The 20,604-nt window shown below is 41.9% G+C and overlaps 1 protein-coding gene across 17 annotated transcripts in view; it reads right to left on the reverse strand.

The window, feature by feature from the left end:
* MYO18A (myosin XVIIIA) overlaps window positions 1-20,604 on the reverse strand; it is a 462,365-nt gene that overhangs the window by 78,141 nt on the left and 363,620 nt on the right. For all 17 annotated transcript variants that reach the window (XM_089683011.1, XM_089683012.1, XM_089683010.1 and 14 more), the window contains 3 exons: window positions 10,482-10,592; window positions 9,834-9,938; window positions 9,571-9,717 (listed from right to left, as the gene is read on the reverse strand). In XM_089683011.1, the coding sequence (XP_089539137.1) occupies window positions 9,571-9,717; window positions 9,834-9,938; window positions 10,482-10,592 (363 nt within the window). The remainder of the gene's footprint in view (window positions 1-9,570; window positions 9,718-9,833; window positions 9,939-10,481; window positions 10,593-20,604) is intronic.

A 20,604-nucleotide genomic window follows, 5' to 3' on the forward strand; every position in this document is an offset into this window, starting at 1 on the left:
ACCTTAGATTCACACCCAAGTGTTTTCCGCTTTGCAGAAACGCACTACAGTCCATTTAACATGATTTCCTGAGGGACACATTCACATCTCCACATTTTCACCTGGTGCATCTTTTGGAAAGGGTCAGGGACTTTCTTTTAAACGCAAAAAGTTGAGTTCTTGGTTCTATAGACTTCAATGGAAACATTGCAGAAAAGCATGTAGTGTGTTTTTGCACCGTTTTTGATGTGTTTTGTGGTTTAAATCTTCCTAGCAACAAGAACCCCTCCCCCACACACACACACACACACACACAAAACGCATCAAAATCACATGTGCAAAACACACTGCAGAAACGGATCAAACGCAAACTGCATTAGGTGTGAACCTAGCCTTAGTCTCCGCCAAAGCCACACCCCCGACATGTTTCACTCCACCCGCTGCAGCTTAACCGCTTCCTACCCGCAATGTACTGTGGATGGGTAGCTGCAGGCAAAGTGACGTACCCGTATGTCGCTTTGCTCTTCCGGGTTCAGACCGCACATGTGCTGACCCCTGCTGTCATTCGTTGTAGGAGGTGTATGTCAGCAGGTCTCAGCCAGTGATTTTGGCTGGGAGTCTGCTGATCTCCTACAGCAAATGGAGATGCAGAGCTGTGCCTTTCTTTGTCAATACAGGCACAGGATCTAGCTGGTTCTTCTCTCCCTGGAACCATTTTGTTCCAGAGAGAGAAGAAAGACATCACACGTGAGTAAAAGCCGCACACTTGCACCCACACGTTAGATAGAGATATTTTAACCCCTTGATTGCCACATTTAATCCTTTGATTGCCCCCTGCCAGTGCCATTAGTACAGTGTCAGTATACAGTATTTTTCACTGATCACTGTATAAGTGCCACTAGCGACGTCAGTTAGCATCAGGGTCAGTTAGCATCCCTCCCAGCTAGGGTCAGCTAGCGTTAGATTGCCCACACACTATCGCGCTATAGGTCGCTGATCACCGTCATTAACACTAGTATAGTGTTTGTACGGATCAATGTATTGATCGCGAACAAAACTATACCAGTGCCCCATTAGTATGTGTCCCCAAAAATGCAGTGTTAGCAGGATCATCCCCGTTTGCTGCCAGTACTAGCGTTTAGCCCCAACGCTCCCCCCCACCCCTAACAAGAAGTGTCAGTATAATTTCTGATCACTGTCACTTGTAATATATTACACAAAAAACCTCAGTGTTCACAGAAGCAGACCTGATCTCTGTTAGGACTTGCCGGTAAATTGTTTTGTAGCGGTTCAAGCAGTCCCTGACAGCCAGGTGCTCTTTTTCCCGTGAGTAGCACTAGGTACCTGTAAATTTAGAGTCCAAAATGTCCAACAAAAGGTACACTAGTGAAGAGGCCTACAGGATTCTGAGCATGGCAGGTGAGAGCGAAGGGGAACACTCCCTGACACAATCAGCCTCAGAATACGAACCTGTAGACAGCAGTGGCACCCTGACAGGTAGCTTGGACGATGGAGAAGAGGTCCCTGCTAAGATCAGGAGTACCCGACCCCATGAAGCTGAAGTGCTAGGATCGCATGACTTGTCTCATATGCAGCAGAGTGCCAGCACTAGTGCCGCACTACCTTTTAGTGAAATGGCGAGCACCAGCGGCCTAGTATATCCTGCCCTGGTCTTTTTTTATACCAGCACAGCAGTATCACTTGGTGATGTGGCAAATCCCATAAGTGCAGTACAAGCTGGTGTGGCGGCAAGCACAAGTAGTGTCCCGCAGCCACCAAGAATTCGCACACAGGCCCGTAGAGCCCCTGGTGTCCTTCTGGACGTGTTGGCAAATCCTGATTGGCAGCCCACAAATTCTGCAGCACCAGTACTTCCCCCATTCACTGCCCACCCCGGAATTCAGGTGGAAACAGCAAATTTAACTACTCACCTTGATTTTATGGAGCTGTTTTTCACAGAAGATTTGTAGAATTTGATTGTGGGCCAAAGCAATTTATATGCTCAACAATATATCACCACAAACCCAAATTCAAACCTTGCCAAACCATTTGCATGGAAACCCATTACGGTTTCTGAATTTAAAACTTTTTTGGGCCTAACCCTCAACATGGGCATTACAAAAAAGAATGAGTTGCGGTTGTATTGTTCACAGACCCAGTTCATCATATGCCTGTGTTCTCTGCTGCCATGACCAGACATAGATATGAGATAACGCACTTCATGAATTTCAGGGGTAACACACTCTGCCATCCTCAGGGCGACCCTGACATGACAGGTTCTACAAAATCTGGCCCCTCATAAACCACCTCACTGAGAAATTTGCAGATGTTTATACGCCCCAGCAAAACATCTGCGTGGATGAGTCCCTCATTCACTTTACTGGCCGCCTTGCATTCAAACAGAACATCCCCAGCAAGCGTGCCAGATATGGGGTCAAACTGTATAAGCTCTGTGGTAGGGCCACAGGCTATACGTACAAATTAAGGGTTTATGAGGGAAGAGACAGCGAAGTAGAGCCCCCTGACTGCCCAGACTACATGGGGAGCAGTGGCAAGATAGTTTGGGACTTGGTGCTGTGTTTGTTCCGTAAGGGGTACCACTTATACGTGGTCAATTTGTATACAAGCGTGCCACTATTTAGACACATTTTGTACAATCTTGGAATTGGCTCATGTGGCGCTGTGTGACCTAATCACCAGGGCTTACCCCAACAGCTTGTAAATACCCGACTTAGAAAGAGGGGAGAATGCCTGCTTGGGGAATGATGAATTGCTTGCAGTTAAGTGGAAGGACAAAACGGGATGTTTTCGTCCTGTCTTCCATTCACGCAGTCGTGACAGTCCAAATTAACAAGGTGTCTGGCGTTGTTGAGAAACCCCTCTGTGTCCACGACTATAACCAAATGATGAATCCGTACCTAGTTTTCCGGAAAGCCCAACACTGGTACAAAAAGGTGTCTATTTATTTCTTTCAATTGGCTATATATAACGCTTATGTAATTTACAAAGCAACTGGACAAAGTGGATCCTTCCTAAAATTCCAGGTAGAGATCACCACGGCCCTTTTGTATCCAGAAGGTGCTGTGGCCAAATCCACATACTTTTTCTGGCAGAGATTTCTTTTTTTTTTTTCATTCAGCCCACATGCTGCATGAAAAATAAAAGAACACAGCATATACACCCAACAAGGACCAGCGACGTACTGGTACATCACTGGACTTTGAATGGTTATACCAGGAACATGCCTGCAGCTTCCTGGTATCGTTTTTTTTAGCAGGAGATCGGCTTTCATGTAAAAGCAATCCTAGTGGCTAATTAGCTGCAGGATTGCTTTTACAAGCAGTGGGAGAAGATGCCCCCCTCCCCGCTGCCATCCACTGCCTTCTCGGGCAGTCCCGTGTCATCGGGGGAACCTGAGAATACAGCCAGTGTTTCTGCCAGCTGACCATAGAGCTGATTGGAGACTGGAATGGTGCCAATCATCTCTATAGTCTAAGAAATCAGAAGCTAGGAGTATTTCATCACTTCAGTTTTACAGGATATAAACAGCGCCAATTGTAAATTGGGAAAGCATCTGATCACACCGATCTTGGTGAGATTAGATAATGTAAGGGTAGTGCAGATATCTAGAGTCGGATAGACCCCAGGTTTCTCAAAAAAGAATATATGACAATGCCCATTGATGTTATAGGGGATATTTGCATTCAAAAAACTGGTCACCGACCCAGGTCTATAACTGGATATTTGCATTCCCTGTGATAGCATTAAAAGTGATAAAAAAATGAAAGGGACAGTGTAAAAATAAAAAAAATCGAATTAACTTAAAAAAAAAAAAAAAAAAAGCACCCTCAACCTCCCTCCCCTGTGCCAGTATGTAAAAACGTGTGAGGTATCGCCGCTAATGTCAGATCAAGGGCAGTAATTCTAGCACTAGACCTCTGTAAATCTAAAATGATATCTTGTAAAGGCTTTTAAAGCGTTGCCTATGGATAGTAGAAATGTATGCAGTTTGTCTCCATTGCACGGGGCATGCACAGTTTTATAGCATGTCATGTTTGGTATCTATTTACTCAGCATACCATCATCTTTTATATTGTACCAAATAATTGGCCAATATGTTATGTTTTTGTGCATTAAAAGTAAAAAAAATAAAAAAGGGTATTTTTTTTTTTAATTTGCGTTTTCAAAAATCGCTGCACGAGTACTATGTGACATAAAAAATTGCAGCACCCACCATTTTATTCACTAGGGTGTCTGCTTTAAAAATATATATAATGTTTGGGGGCTCAAAGTAATTTCCTAGCAAAAAATACTGATTTTTTTTTCATGTGAACAAAAAGGTGTCAAAAAAGGCTTGGTCTTCAGGTGGTTAGAAGAGTGAGTGATGCGTGGCATAAACTTCTAATGCTGGGCATAATATGCCCCACCCCACAAAATGACCCCTTTTTGGAAAGTAGACACACCAAACTATTTGCTGAGAGGCATGTTGAGTCAATAGAAGAATTTATTTTCTTACCACAAGTTTTTTGAAAATGACAAAAAAAAATTATGTGTATATATATATATATATATATATATATATATATATATATATATATATATATACACACACACACACACACACACACACATATATATATATATATATTTTTTTTTTTTTTACACAAGATGTTCAATTAAATGAGTTATTGCTCACACATGCCGTGGGTATATGTGGAATTACTCCCCAAAATACATTCTGCTTCTTCTCCCGAGTATGGGGATACCACATATGAGAGACTTTTTGGCAGTCTAGCCAAGTACAGGACCCCAAAATCCAATAAGCACCTTCAGGCTTTTAAAGGGCTTTATTTCCTCATTACACTTCCTGACTACCTATCACAGTTTCGGAGGCCCTGAAATGCCAAGGTAGCACCAAACCCCCCCCAAATGACCCCTTTTTGGAAAGTAGACACCCCAAGGAATTTGATAAGAAACTTGGTGAGTATTTTGCAGATCTCGTTAGGTCCCACAAGTTTTTGGAAAATGAAGAAAGAAAACAAACATATTTTTTCTTTTCTTTTTTTATATTTCAAAACCTTGTGAGAAAAAATGAGATCTGCAAAATACTTACCATGCCTCTTTTTAAATTCTCTGAGGTGTCTGCTTTCCAAAAAAGGGGTAATTTGGGGGGGGGGGGTATCTTGGCATTTCAGGGCCTCTGAAACTGTGAAAGGTAGTGAGGAAGTGAAATAAGGAAGTTACACACCTTCAGGCTTTCAAAGTGGTCATTGGATTTCAGGCTCCTGTATGTGGCTAGGCTCCCAAAAAGTCTCACACATGTGGTATCCCCATACTTGGTAGAAGTAGTAAAATGTATTTTGGGGTGTAATTCCACATATACCCATGGCTTGTGTTAGCAATATATCATTTAAGTGACAACTTTGTGTAAAAAAAAAAAAAAAAAGGTTTTGTCATTTTCCAAAGACTTGTGAAAAAAAACAAATCTTCCATGGACTTAATATGCCTCTCAGCAGATAGCTTAGGGTGTCTACTTTCTGAAAAGGGGTCATTTGGGGGTGTTTGTACTATCCTGGTATTTTAGCACCTCAAGAAATGTGATGCAGTCAGAAAGTAAAAGTTGTGTAAATTCCATTATCTATACCATAGTTTTAGATGCTGTAACTTTCACACAAAGCAATCAATATACACTTATTGCAACCTTTTTACTAAAAACATGTAGCAGAATATATTTTGGCCTAAATTTATGGCAAAATTTTTGTTTTTGGATATTTTTTATGACAGAAATGAGAAAATATTGGGTTTTTTTTTTTCAAAATTTTCGGTATTTTTTTGTTTATGACGTGAAAAATAAAAAGCGCACAGCTGATCAAATACCACCGAAAGAAAGCTCTATTTGTGTGAAAAATGGACATAAATTTTCGTTTGGGTACAGCATTGCATGACCGCACAATTATCAGTTGAAATAGTGCAGCACTGTATAGCAAAAAGAGGCCTGGTCAGGAAGGGGGGGTAAATCCTCAGGAGAGCAAGTGGCTAATTATAGGGCACTACCCTGTAGTAGCAAAACATGTCAGGGGGTGTGGCTTTGGCGGAAAGGAGTTGCGGTACTTCTTCGATTTTACATATGCATTACTTCAGATGAGCACTTTTAACCGCCTGCACCTTTTTCTTTGACTGCAGGAGTCTGGCTTCCCCAGCTGCAGCAGCATTCATAAACCAGCAATAAGGTTCCTGAAAGTCTTTAGTCTATACTCTGTTTCATGTAAATTAGTGTATAAAAACCACAGTAAAATAATGAGCAGTATTAAATTAAATGGAGCTGTTCACTATTGCAAAAAGTGTACAGAACAGACTGAATGATTGGGCAAGCTGGCTGAAGTGCGGCTATGCCTAATACTGAAAAACAGCCTTCTAGACCACAATACAGTTCCCACTGCAATGAAAACGGAGTTCAAATATCTGTTGTGAACAGACGCAAGCTGACAAATGCTTGGTTGAACCATGTTTAGCTGATAGATTTCACACAGGTAAGGGAGCATTTCTTACAAAATAAACTCTCCCAATCCCCTCCACTGACTGCTATTTAGTGGGCTATTTAAATTGACCCTGTCGCCAGGCCATGCATTTTAACAAAAATGTTCCCATAAAATTAAAAGTGCATTTAACATTTTCTAGCCACGTCACTTAGCTTCAAAAGACTCCCTTTTGTAGACATACAAATGCCATGAGACTGCTGCCGGGAGCCACCATCTTGGATGTAATGTCAACAGCCGCAGCAGACTCAGCTGTCACTCAAGTAAAAATCTATTGTATTCCTCTTCACTCCTGTACCAACTGCTACTACAAAGTTTATGCTGAGAAGACAGAAGAGGGACAGAGATGCTGGGCCAGCCCAAGTGGTAATTAGACACTTCCAGAAAAGGACATGGCTATAATTTGCAAGAAGAGGGGGCTGTGCTAGGGAATTAATAATTTTTGGGAGCAGTCAAATTTTCTAGCAAGTTTAACCACTTGCCTACCAAGCAATTATACCGCCTTCCTGGCCAGGCCACTTTTCAGCTTTCATCGCTGTTGCACTTTGAGTGACAAGTGCGCGGTCATGCAACACTGCACCCATATTAAATTTTTATAATTTTTTTCCACACAAATAGAGCTTTCTTTTGGTGGTATGTACCCGCCGCTGGGTGTTTTATTTTTTGCGCTATAAACAAAAAAAAAAGCAAAAATTTTGAAAAAAATAATTTTTTTTTCTTTGTTTCTTTTAAACAATTTTGCAAACAGGCAAACTTTCTCCTTCACTGATGTGCATTGATGAGGCTGCACTGATAGGCAGCACTGATGGGCACTGATGAGCTGGCACTGATATGCAACAATGATGGGCACTGACAGGCGGCATTAACTGATGGAACTGACTGGCGGCACTGCTGGGCACTGACTGGCAGCACTGCTGGGTGGAACTGGTGGGTGGCACAGGTGGGCGGCACTGCTGAGTGGCACTGCTGGACACCGATCATCAGGGCACAGATCATCAGTGTCCTGATGATCGGTGCCGATCCCTCCCTTGACAATTGCCGGTTATCGGCAGTACTTTCCTCACGCTGCGATAGTCAGCAACTGCATTTACTGGTGATCTGCTGTGTCATTGGACACGGCTAATCACGTGGTAAAAGGCCGCTGTGATTGGCCTTTTACCACCTAACGTGATCAGCTGTGTCCGTAGGACACAGTGATCATGGAGATCGCCGGGTGCAGGCCCCCGAGGGCGCACTGGAGGGCGCGTTCTGGGAGGACGTCATATGATGCCCTCCAAAAAGTGGCCGGCCGCAATGAAGCCGTCATTCAGCTATCTGCGGTCGGCAAGTTGGTAAAGTGGCTCTAAAGCCTAAACATTTTTTACCTTAAAGAAATCCCTGAATTAAGATAAAAAAAGTTTAGGTAGCATTATCGCCCCTTCGCCCCTTTACACTTACTTATCCTCACCTGATTCAGCGCTGTGGCTGTCTGTAGCAGTTCTGTCTTGTCTCCCCACTCTCACAGGTTTTCCTGAGGCAGCGGGAGATGTCAGTCAAATCCTGTGATGAGGGATTGAAGGGCTGAGGCGAGTCGCTCTGTCTGCATCCATGGGCGCAGGCAGTGCGGTTCAGGATCAAGCCCATACAAGTGCTTGCTATGGGGTCACTCGCACAAGAGAAGCCAAAAGCATAGGCGGGGGACCTGAGATCTATGTTTCAGGGCCGCTCTGTGCAAAACCACTGCAAAGAGCAGGTGAGTATAACATGTTTGTTATTTTTAAAAAAATCCTTTACAATCACTTTAAAAGACACATTACAACTGATTACACTAGTTTTAAAAAAGAAAAAACATTTAGGTTAAAAAAAAGGATGTGCTTTTACCTGCATTTTTTAAGGTGGTAACAGGGTCTCTTTAAGGTGATGTAAATGCTAAGGTTGGGGACATAACTCCCCTCTGTCAGTGTGCAGATGCATTCACATGTTCGGCACATTGTAGACATAAATCAGAGGCTTGCACTCACACAAAGAATAGAACAAGCAGCATTTAAGTCTTGTCCTTGGTTTACATGAATGCACTTCAAGACAGCACAGACATTAATCAATCTACACTATGACAGCATGTGGTAAATGCACACCACCAGAATATATGAGCCCGGTTGCTTTCCTTACAAAGAGTGATGCTGCTGCTTTGTTAATGAAAGAGGAAGTATTTGCATATCTGTTTTTAGAATCACACTGCTTTATGAATCCCAAAATAGAGATGTATACCTTATTTAAAACATAATTAATATAGTCATGCCAGTTGCACCTTAGGATCTTCCTGGGCACCCATAAATCTCAGTTTACAATAAAAATACATCCAAAACAGATTTATCAAGTATCATTTCTGTAAAATATGAAGCAATGGCTTTCATACACAAAGGGTTGCTGTGAGTCCAGAACAGTTATTTAGAAAAAAATATCAATCAATCATACTCACCTAGGTGGTGTATTTGTCCTCCACCTCCTCTAAGACAGAGAACTGAGCAATTAAAGACCACTGATTGCTCTGTTCTCAGTCTTCAATAAGCAGAGAGCCAGTGAATGCCAGTCACCATCACTTTGCTCACCCCTCCAGCATTCACTGGAACACTGAGCGGTGGAGGGGCTTCAGCAGCTGGCTCAGGCTTTCAGCAGCGTGCTGAGAGGCTGAGCCAGCTACTGGTCAGACATCTAGGTGGATCCCGACATCAAAGTCAGGATCCTTCCAAAGTCTGGATAAGCTGAGTGACATCAGCAGACAGCAGACTTTAGCCCACTGTCAGCTGAATACAGGCCACATGAGTGCAAAACTAAGTGCACTCCTGTGACGTACAGGAGAAGTAGGGTCAAAACAGCTTTTGTCCTACTTCTCCTTTTAGGTAATAGCAAACAGAGCTTTAGGAAAAAAAAAAACAAAACTCTGGACATCACATTAAAGTTTGAATCCTACATTTACGAATGAAAAGACCTCTTCCAAACACAGTTATTGAATAGACTTGTGGACACTATGCTAATGTACAAGCCTGACACATCAATATTTTGAGAAGGCACATACCTGGCTTCTTAGCTGGGCAATCTCACGCTTGCTGGGGGCATTGTTCTTTAAGTGGTCCAGCATAATCTGCGCATCAGCAAGAAGAGCTTTGGTTCTCTTGAGATCTTTTCTCAGACGTTTCTCAGTTTCAAAGTCACGATGGCTGACCTGGGGTCATGAAACAATATGAATTAAGGTACAAAAAAGCCAGGCACTGGCCTAGCACTGGATGACTTAATGCTAGAACTTGCACTGTCAGCTCTACTGTTTCTTCTTCACCATACCTGTTCACTAACAGAATTTAATCTGCTCTCCAGATCTCTCTTCTCTCTTAGCACCTTCTGTTTGTCCTCATATTCCTCCTCTAATTGAACTTCCATCTGTTTCAGCTATTAAAAGAAAGAAATCGAGGAAATGTCAGGGGGAACAGTGTAATGACACGACAGTAGAAATCATAGTTTGATCCTAATTAATAGACCACTATGGAAACTAAGAATTATGAACAGCAGATGGGGTTAAGAAAAGCCCTTCCACATTGCTTGCAATAGGAGCTGTAGACAAACTGCACCTTGTGTGCACAATTAATGCATTTTATAGCCATCTTAAGAGGTCTTCTGACAACATTTAATTATGCAGTTTTAGATGTCAGAAATTTAAAGTAAAAACATTACAAATGTAACATGAGCAAGATTGTATCATTAACACTGTGTGTCTATAGCATAAGCATGTAGAGTAATGTGCTATTATGGCACCTTCCAACTAAAACACAGTTATTTGCTTTATTGAAGTTCTGCTCCAGCCTGTATGACCTGAAGTACCATGCCCATTTTTTACCCATGACCCACAATATACTATCGGTGATTTTATCCGTGACAGGCAGGTTATGTCAACCTGTAATATTTGGCTACAAATATAACGACTAGCAATATTACCTTTTTCTGACAAGACTGTCGAATCTCCTCCACTTCATCATCTTTGTTCTCCAATTCCTTGGAGTGTGACTGCCGGAGTCGTTCCATCTCCATCTCCAAACGCAATTTGGACTAAAAATAAACAGCAAATTATTTAATTTATGCCAAATATATTCAGATTTATTTTAACCATCAACAATACACAGCCAGAACCCATTTCTATGTCTGACCCAGTATCATGTTGGCATTGTCCGTATTTGCACAGAGAGACATACAAGCACCCCACAAGTAAACACAGTTCAAGTGCAGATCCTACATAAAATCTGCCCAACATGCAAAATTATGTTCGGGAAAAACATGTACATTTCTCCTATTTTCTGTAGTGTGACAGTACTTGCTAATGTTGGACTCCACGCAAACAGCTGAAAACATAACTGAAACACATACATGTGAATAACCTTCACTAAGAAACTATCTGTGTGGCTCGTTTCACACCTGTGCCTTTTGCAGCTCCAAGGTCCAAAACGCTGAACATCCAAAATACCATGGTTTTAAATTGTGCCTGGTCACACTTGATAATAATGTCCCTTGAAGCCTGTAGCCAAGAGTTTGTGGCCCCAATAGGCTTCAATGGGAATGTTTGAAAAACGGGTGTCTTGCTTTTTTTTCTCCTAGTAACATTCGCTAAAATAATTAGAAAAAAATCCCCCAAAAATGTGAAAAAAAATCCTGCAAACATGCCTGAACAAACACTCAAAAAGAGAAAAAGAAACATAAAAACTAGCTCAGGTGTGCCTACAGCCTATTTCTGGTTAGCCACACTTGCCATCTACAGTCAGGTCCATAAATATTGGGACATCGACACAATTCTAAATTTTTTTGGCTCTATACACCACCACAATGGATTTGAAATGAAATTAACAAGATGTGCTTTAACTGCAGACTGTCAGCTTTAATTTGAGGGTATTTACATCCAAATCAGGTGAACGGTGTAGGAATTACAACAGTTTGCATATGTGCCTCCCACTTGTTAAGGGACCAAAAGTAATGGGACAGAATAATAATCATAAATCAAACTTTCACTTTTTTATACTTGGTTGCAAATCCTTTGCAGTCAATTACAGCCTGAAGTCTGGAACGCATAGACATCACCAGACACTGGGTTTCATCCCTGGTGATGCTCTGCCAGGCCTCTACTGCAACTGTCTTCAGTTCCTGCTTGTTCTTGGGGCATTTTCCCTTCAGTTTTGTCTTCAGCAAGTGAAATGCATGCTCAATCGGATTCAGGTCAGGTGATTGACTTGGCCATTGCATAACATTCCACTTCTTTCCCTTAAAAAACTCATTGGTTGCTTTTGCAGTATGCTTTGGGTCATTTTCCATCTGCACTGTGAAGCAGCGTCCAATGAGTTCTGAAGCATTTGGCTGAATATGAGCAGATAATATTGCCTGAAACACTTCAGAATTCATCCTGCTGCTTTTGTCAGCAGTCACATCATCAATAAATACAAGAGAACCAGTTCCATTGGCAGCTATACATGCCCACGCCATGACACTACCACCACCATGCTTCACTGATGAGGTGGTATGCTTAGGATCATGAGCAGTTCCTTCCCTTCTCCATACTCTTCTCTTCCCATCACTCTGGTACAAGTTGATCTTGGTCTCATCTGTCCATGGGATGTTGTTCCAGAACTGTGAAGGCTTTTTTAGATGTCTAGATTTAGACGTCTCTAATCTGGCCTTCCTGTATTTGAGGCTCACCAATGCTTTACATCTTGTGGTGAACCCTCTGTATTCACTCTGGTGAAGTCTTCTCTTGATTGTTGACTTTGACACACATACACCTACCTCCTGGAGAGTGTTCTTGATCTGGCCAACTGTTGTGAAGGGTGTTTTCTTCACCAGGGAAAGAATTCTTCGCTCATCCACCACAGTTGTTTTCCGTGGTCTTCCAGGTCTTTTGGTGTTGCTGAGCTCACCAGTGCGTTCCTTCTTTTTAAGAATGTTCCAAACAGTTGTTTTGGCCACGCCTAATGTTTTTGCTATCTCTCTGATGGGTTTGTTTCGTTTTTTCAGCCTAATGATGGCTTGCTTCACTGATAGTGACAGCTCTTTGGATCTCATCTTGAGAGGTGACAGCAACAGATTCCAAATGCAAATAGCACACTTGAAATGAACTCTGGACCTTTTATCTGCTCATTGTAATTGGGATAATGAGGGAATAACACACACCTGGCCATGGAACAGCTGAGAAGCCAATTGTCCCATTACGCTTGGTCCCTTAACAAGTGGGAGGCACATATGCAAACTGTTGTAATTCCTACACCGTTCACCTGTGTTGGATGTAAATACCCTCAGATTAAAGCGGACAGTCTGCAGTTAAAGCACATCTTGTTCGTTTCATTTCAAATCCATTGTGGTGGTGTATAGAGCCAAAAATGTTAGAATTGTGTTGACATCCCAATATTTATGGACCTGACTGTATGTAGTCTATCACATTGTACCTTGATATCCCGGAAAAGAAGTTCCTTCTATTTTGAAAAACAATCTTCTAAAAAGGTCAGCATGCTGGCAAATTAAACCCTCTGTCGGTCTGTAGCTCCATTGTCTGTCATGTATCCAACTACTCTCAAGCCCTTAGAGGTACAAGTGCGGAATAGATGTTCCTAAACCACTTGTGATCCAGACATGCCTGTGTAACTGGCTGCTTGATGTCACCCTTCACCCTTGCAAGAGCCACACTAGCTCTTTTCTATTTAAAAAAAAAAAAGTTTTTACGCAAATTGGTTAAAGAGTACCTGCCATCAGAACATAACAGAGACTCTCATTTTGGGGGTCACGCCACAGGACTCCAGTCCTCTTTGCACAACGTATCTGATCAGGCCTGAAAATGGCCACACAGATCTAAAGCAATTCAGCAGGACTCTGTAGTCTGTGCTTTGAAACCCTGCATCGGTATTACAAGCAGAGCTTATTGTCAATCAATCATCCACACAAGAGATAGATATTTATGTAACTGCTCGGTAAGCTTGGAAGGATCCATGAAAAGGAAAAGACTATATCTACAAGGAATACCCCAGTGTGCACTGAGATAGAGTGAGAGGCCCTGAGTGGTGCATGCAAAATGTCGTCTCACAGGCCCCAAGCCACATTTCCTACAAAGAGATGATATAAGCAGTGAGCAGAGAGCACTAAGTGCTGAGGGTATAGGAACGGAGGCCAAGCAAGTCTCTTGATGACCATTCATCTCTCTGGCCCAGTCGCTGACTCGGCAATTGCTCCTTGATGTGCGGACAGCTAATGGCACTTCTTTAACTTTTACAGCTACCAGGAGGAAGATATATAGGAAATGGCCGAAGAACAGCAATGAGAGGCGGCAGCCCATCCGATGAACAAGGGCATGAATTCTCCAATTGTGGGGATTTTTTCCTTTTACTCTACAGAGACTGTTACAGCAGCCAGGATATAGACTCTTACTGAGAAGTTTGTGCAATTCTCTCCTCTTTCCTCCTATACCTGTGCTACAGCGAGAAAGGAAGATTTATACAGTAAGATTAAAGCTTCTCCTCGCACCTTAGAAATTATTTGTGGTTCCAACATGCTCATTAAAAGTCTATATTTTAATGTAAACCTGGGAGTTATGAAATAACTTTAAAAACAACTCTAGGCAAATACAGAAATCATTTTTCATTTTATTTCATGTATGGTTCAAAAAGTTACAGTTTTCAGATTAGATAATTAGAGTATAACTGCATTGTTTTACTGAGTTGCCACAAGCGAGAATGCTGGGTTTGCTAGCTAACTGCTAGGCTGCACTTAAAGTGGACCTAAAGTCAAGCTGAAGGTTTTCCATCAAAGCAATTTATATCATTGTAATACCCAGGTAGATAATGTTTTTTCCTGGCGCCCCCCCCCCCAGGGAAAAAAATACCCGAGGTTGACCCTCCCCGGTCAGCTTCGGGTACCCAGACGACAACACTTGGGCAGTGCGGCTGCCACCCTGTGACACATTGTGGGTGTAGAAAAGCTGCGCTAACAGTGGGAGGGATGTTACTCCCAGTATACATGGCAACATGTGCCACAGTTCTTGTATCCAAAAAAATATGTTTTAATTGCTGTGCTAGAACCAAGAGTCTAACAGACATGTACAAACCTCAGCACATTGATTTGTAAAATATGAAACTACCATTGCATATGCTTTTCTGCACATAGCCCACTTAAGAAGAAGTTTATCAACAATGGCTACTAAGTAATCAGCATCTGTTGTACAATATAACATAAATATTGCAGGGTCAGGTGTACGTCATATACAGCCTAGCATATGCAATGCTCTTTAGGCAGAACTCTACTGGCAACAGCAAATCCCTTTGATGGGCAAACAAGTGTGAAACATAAGAGTGGCCGAAGGCAAAATTACATTAACAGTGAGAGTGGCTCAAAACTCAAGCCTACGTACAGAGTTGAAGGATCAGAAGTATGTAATATATAGAGTACAGGTGTATGTAATGTACAGAGTGCAGGGCTCATGAGTGTGTAATGCACAGAGTGCAGGGGTCAGGATTGCATAACACTTAGAATGCTGGGGTCAGGAATATGCAATATAAAGAGTGCAGGGGTCAGGAGAGTATAAAGCTCAAAATGTATGGTCATCTACAGGTCTTTAAAGGGCCAGCACTTGCAGACAGATAATGTTGCCCTTTTAAAGTGATTTTAAAACTAATGGATCAACACTCCTGCAGCACAAATAAAATACAAATGCATTTTTTAAATTAGAATGAAACCGCCATCTACCTTTACTTAAGAGCAGAATGCAGCGATCACACGACATATAGATGTGGCCAGCCAAATGCTGAATATTCTTGTAGGAGGAGACTTCACTCTCCTCTGTCACCTGTAATCCTCACTGACCCCTGACCCCCTTTCCGGCCAGCACTGATTGGCCATGCCATGTGACCGGCCTAGCTCCGGTCATACAGGAAATGTGCTCTCCTGCAATAGACACCAAACTAAGCATAATTTCTTATCAGGAGATAAGAGGGGGACACTGGAAGAAGGGGAGGATCAGAGAAGTCAGAATCAAACAGAGTTTTTACACAATGCAGAGGGTTAATCCCTTAGATTCTACAGTGAGTATAACAAGCATGCTTTACTGCTTATACAGACTGATTTTACTGTTGTGGGTTTAGTAATACTTTAAGGACTCTTTCGCATGGACAATCGGGGGGTGGGGGGGCATTAAAACAGGTGGCTAAGCCCCAGTTTTTCTGACCCCTGGCCAACCAATTAAAATCTAAAATACAGCTGGAGGAGGCTATTCACATACTGTGGCCGATGTTTTGCCTCATGGCTGAAAAAAATTTAAGGTGGCATGTCGAGTTGCCTACCAAACTCGGCCATTCAAGTCAATAGGGCCACGCCACAACTGCAAGAAAAACACTTGGCTCGCAGTTTGCAGTGCATTGGCACAATTATAATCTGCCAAACTGGCAAAAAAAAAAAAAGCAGACATTCAGGGGACACAGGACCACCTCCTGAACAGCTGACCGTAATCGCTTAGCCATACTCTGAAAGGTGATCCACCACAGATCATTTTTCAGAGCTTTGGCTAGTGTGAACCAAGCCTAATAACAGTCATTGTAATGCCACCCATATTCCATGATCACTGTATGCTGCAAAAGTGTCAGGTTGTGGTCACCCTGTTAAAAGGACAGGAACATAGGAGGCATTACAGTGACTGTTATTAAAGGGGGGACTATGTACTGTACAGGCAGGCACTTCTAACAAATGCAGATAGGCACTAATTGTACCCTTTGGCTGGGGAGGCAGTGTGAGGCATGGCATCCTTCAGCCTACAGGCTGCCCCATGCCCTGCTTTCTCAGCCAATGGGTAGCTGAAGCTTCCTCATAAGACCCTCAATCATGACATCACCTAGGCTCTCCTGTGTCCCGGCGGCTTGTTGGTTTACAATGAAGCACAAAGGAGATGGTGTGTGCGGCTCTCGCAGATGAAAGACTACACTAGCCTAGCTTCTGCCCCATTGATGGGCACTTTGAGGTGGTTTAAACCCCCCTGAACCCACCTTATTTATGACCCTGGTTATGCAGAAACAGAATGCACTACCTTCACTACTTTAGTGTAACCCACCAAGACACCATGGGCTGTTCCCAACACACTGAAACCATATTTTAATATTCCTCCTCACACAACACTTCCATCCTGCTTGGAGCTGCTTGCCCACTGATGTAGTTACATGAAAATAGGCATTCCTCAGAATTTCACTTTCCCACTTAGTGCAGTATTTGGAACAGATGTTCAAGCAGTTTTCAAGCTTACTGCTGGATTATGCATGAATTTAACAATGCCAATATCAGATGCTGGGATGCACTTTAATAAAACCTTGTTTTCTGGGAAGCGAAGAAGGTAGGCTGGGCAGATTAGAAGAAGCAGGCCTATTTATGTCAACTTCCCAAAATGCATATGAAAGGCATAAAGATGCAAAGGCACCTTGTGACAAATGAAGGGGATCCCATTTGTTCCTCATTATCCTCACATTGTAAAACTTATTCACACAATCTATTTCTTATTGTCCCACACATGGACCTGTTAATGTTTTACCACAGACTTTAGTTTTCCCCTTCAGAGAGAGTGTGTAAGGTAAAACCCATCAGTGGTGAATGTCCCCTAACGGCAGGAGGAGGGGCACTGGCCAAAGTCAATGCTCTGAAATATGATACTGCCCATATGTAACCCGCCAAGACTGAACGGATCATAAAAGTATGAGCATTATGTTACATTTGCAGGTAAAACCTTAATAGGTATTCAAACTGTATATAGTCATTCGGTTGATGCTGCATTTTGCTGCATTTTAAAGGACAAAGCCAAAGCCCCATAAAAGAGGTAATTAGAGCACCACCTGTGACAATGCAGAGATGCTCTTGACAAGGATGAGGAGCACAGGTGAGAGAAGTTACAGATGAAATGATTGAAAATGTCTGCAATCATTTCAGGAAAAAATGAAAAGTGAAAAAAGAGCTGCTTGCATACACACAACCTACAGTAGGTCATACATGGCCCAAATCTGGTGCTAGTTTGAGAAGCCAATACAACAGATATTGCAAAAATGACAGTCGGAAGATACTAAAGACAAATCATGGGGTCCTTTTGGTCTCAAAACCATCAACCACCTTTATGGGCCAACTGCATCCAAACAAGATTTAATCTACCTAAATACCCTAGGTTCACTCAACTACTGCATCAATTACAATCCAAGTGATGTCACTCCATTCCAATGGATTCAGTAACAGGAGCAGGAGCATAGACTGCATGCTGACATCCTCCTACTGGGGACACACAAAAAGTAGTAGGAAGATCCAGCCCTGCTAGTGCATGGCCAACACTGAATTAGGAGAAAAACAAATATTTTAAATAGTTTAAATCAACAGAAACTTATCTCTATCCATAAATGAAAATGGACGTAATCTTATAATTAAAGCAATGAGACTGAATGACATGCTGAGAAATGCCCATTTAATGCCATGTGTTTTTTTTCCCTTCCAGGAATGATTTTATTCTGTGACTAATACCGCATTTAATTGGTATTCAGCACTTTGCCTGCTGTAGTAAAATCCTTCCCAATATCTCTATTTAAATACTTATTCGAATCCCTCATCTATCCCAGTAAGCTGTAATTTTCTTCAAAGCATCAAGCACAATGATCCAGACGGTCTGTTTACACAAAATGACTGTATTATAAGAAAAAGTGCCACGAAAGTAAAAGTTGATTTCCTGGGAATGGCAGTATACTACTCTCTAATGTGCCAGGCATACATCATTACTTCTGTAATGTAAATACACATTGAAAACAAAGTAAGTGCAAGCTTCAGTTCAACACCATTAGCAGGAACAGAGAAATGCTTTTCCAGAGGCTTAGAAATTTATGATAAGCTAGAGAGTGTAGGCTATACCCTAAGCTAGACCGACTAGGGCTCATGCATAAAAACTAGGGCAAAAATTGGAAATTGTTCCCAGTAGCCACTGGAATTAGATCACTTATATGAAAGCACACAAGCCTCCACATAATTGGTTTCAGGTGTTTTCAGTGGAGGGTACTGTTAAAGTTACAGCAAACAAAGATACTTTAGACTATTGTGTGCTTCCAACCTTGTGGCAGCAGTTTGGGAATGGCTATTTGCGTTCCAGCACAGTGTGAATAAATTTAGCTCCATATAAACATGGTTTGACAAGTTATGTGTGGAGGAACTCAAGTGGCCTGCACAAAGCCCCATCCCCAGTCCCATTAACCATTTGCACTCCTGAGGATTTACCCCCCTTCCTGACCAGGCCATTTTTTGCGTTACGACGCTGCGTTACTTTAACTGACAATTGCGTGGTCATGCAACGCTGCACCCAAATGAATTTTACGTCCTTTTTTCCCCACAAATTTAGTTTACTTTCGGAGGTATTTGACTGCTTGTGAGGTTTTTATTTTTTGCGCTACAAAAAAAAAAATAGACCAACAATTTTGAGAAAAAAGCACAAAATTTTTGACTCTTTGCTATTAAACATGTCTAGTAAAAAAATGTTAAAAAATCAAATTTCGGCATAAATTTACACCAAAATGTATTCTGCTACATGTCTTTGCTAAAAAAAAATCCCAATACGTGTAAATTAATTGGTTTATTAGTTTACGTGAAATTTATAGTGTTTACAAATGGTGGTATATATACTGGAAAAAAAATTTTCTTACTAGTAATGATGGCGATCAGTGACACCAACTTGGTGTCACTGACATCCCCAGTGACACCAATACAGTGATCAGTGCTAAAAAAGAGAAAAAAAAAAAAAGCACTGACACTGTACTAAGGGCACCGGGCAGGAAGGAGTTAACATGAGGGGTGATCAAAGGGTTAACTGTGTGTTGGGAGTGTCTTACTGGGGGGCGGTGTGTTGGTGCTTCACTGTAAGCACACTGCTCTGGATGGCTGTGCTGTGCACAGCCATCCAGAGCAGTGTGCCCGAGCCGACAGGGAGGAGAACTGTTCGTAAACAAAGTAGCCCTCCTCCCCATCGGAGATCCTCGGTAATCACCAGGCGTTGGCGTGTAATCACTAGCTGGGACCCGATGATTGACGGCGACGCGGGTAGGGCGTGTGCTCCCTACCCGGAAATACAAAATCACGTATATATATACGTGATTTTGTGCACCCCTGCCACCAAGTAGCAGTATATCTGCTATAGGGCGGTCGGGATGTGGTTAAACGTCGAGTGTACACTGAAACTGTAACTGCAAGCTAGGTCTTTTCATTCAACATCAGTACCTGCCCTCACAAATGCTCTTTTGGCTGAATGGATACAAATGCCTGCAGACACACTCCAAAATCATGCCAAAAGCCTAACAGAATAAAATGTTATCAGAAGTGTTAGAAGGGGTGGTTGTCACCACTAGACAATTAGCAATATTAACAAGCCAAATACAAGGGAAAGTATAACCAGACAAGTTAAAAGTGACGTGATCTAAAAGGAACCAAAAAATCTTCTATTAAACCAGGTAGCACAATAATATCTAATGAAAACAGAATGTATAGGCATGTCTCACTTTCAACAATTCAGGGGCAAATGGTACATCACGAACTGTTGGTTTAAAGGCACAGATATATGTGGCCAAGGGACAAGCTTTGGATGGCTTTGCCCACTATCATAAAATTTGGAGTAAACCACATTAATTTTGGAATGAATTGAGACAGGCAGATACTTTGTTTTATTATTGCTCAACTGTTCTAGGAAAATAATGGAATTCAATCAATCATTTAGGTAGCATATAAAAGTAGTATTAAAAAATATATTGGGATTTCCATGTAAATATTTAAGCAGTGTCATGCTCTACTCTCTCACTCTTCTGCTGTGTTCGTCAAAATATAGCAAGTGTTTTAGAGGAATGTGCGACTCTATGGCTGCCTTCCTGTCATAGATTTTATGATGAACACTCACGCTGAAAGCACTGGATATTTAAATTTGCTGTGGCCCGCATAATCTGAAATATACATTTTTGAAGGAAGGACCTTACAGACACATTTTGAAAGAAGTGCACCAGGGAGATACCACTTCAAAGAATGTTCGTTAAATGTTACAATCACTAATTTT

This window comes from Staurois parvus, unplaced genomic scaffold, assembly GCF_062004578.1.
Source record: "Staurois parvus isolate SC_StPar_1 unplaced genomic scaffold, SC_StPar_1.0 ptg000299l, whole genome shotgun sequence".
Classification (NCBI taxonomy): Eukaryota; Metazoa; Chordata; class Amphibia; order Anura; family Ranidae; genus Staurois; species Staurois parvus.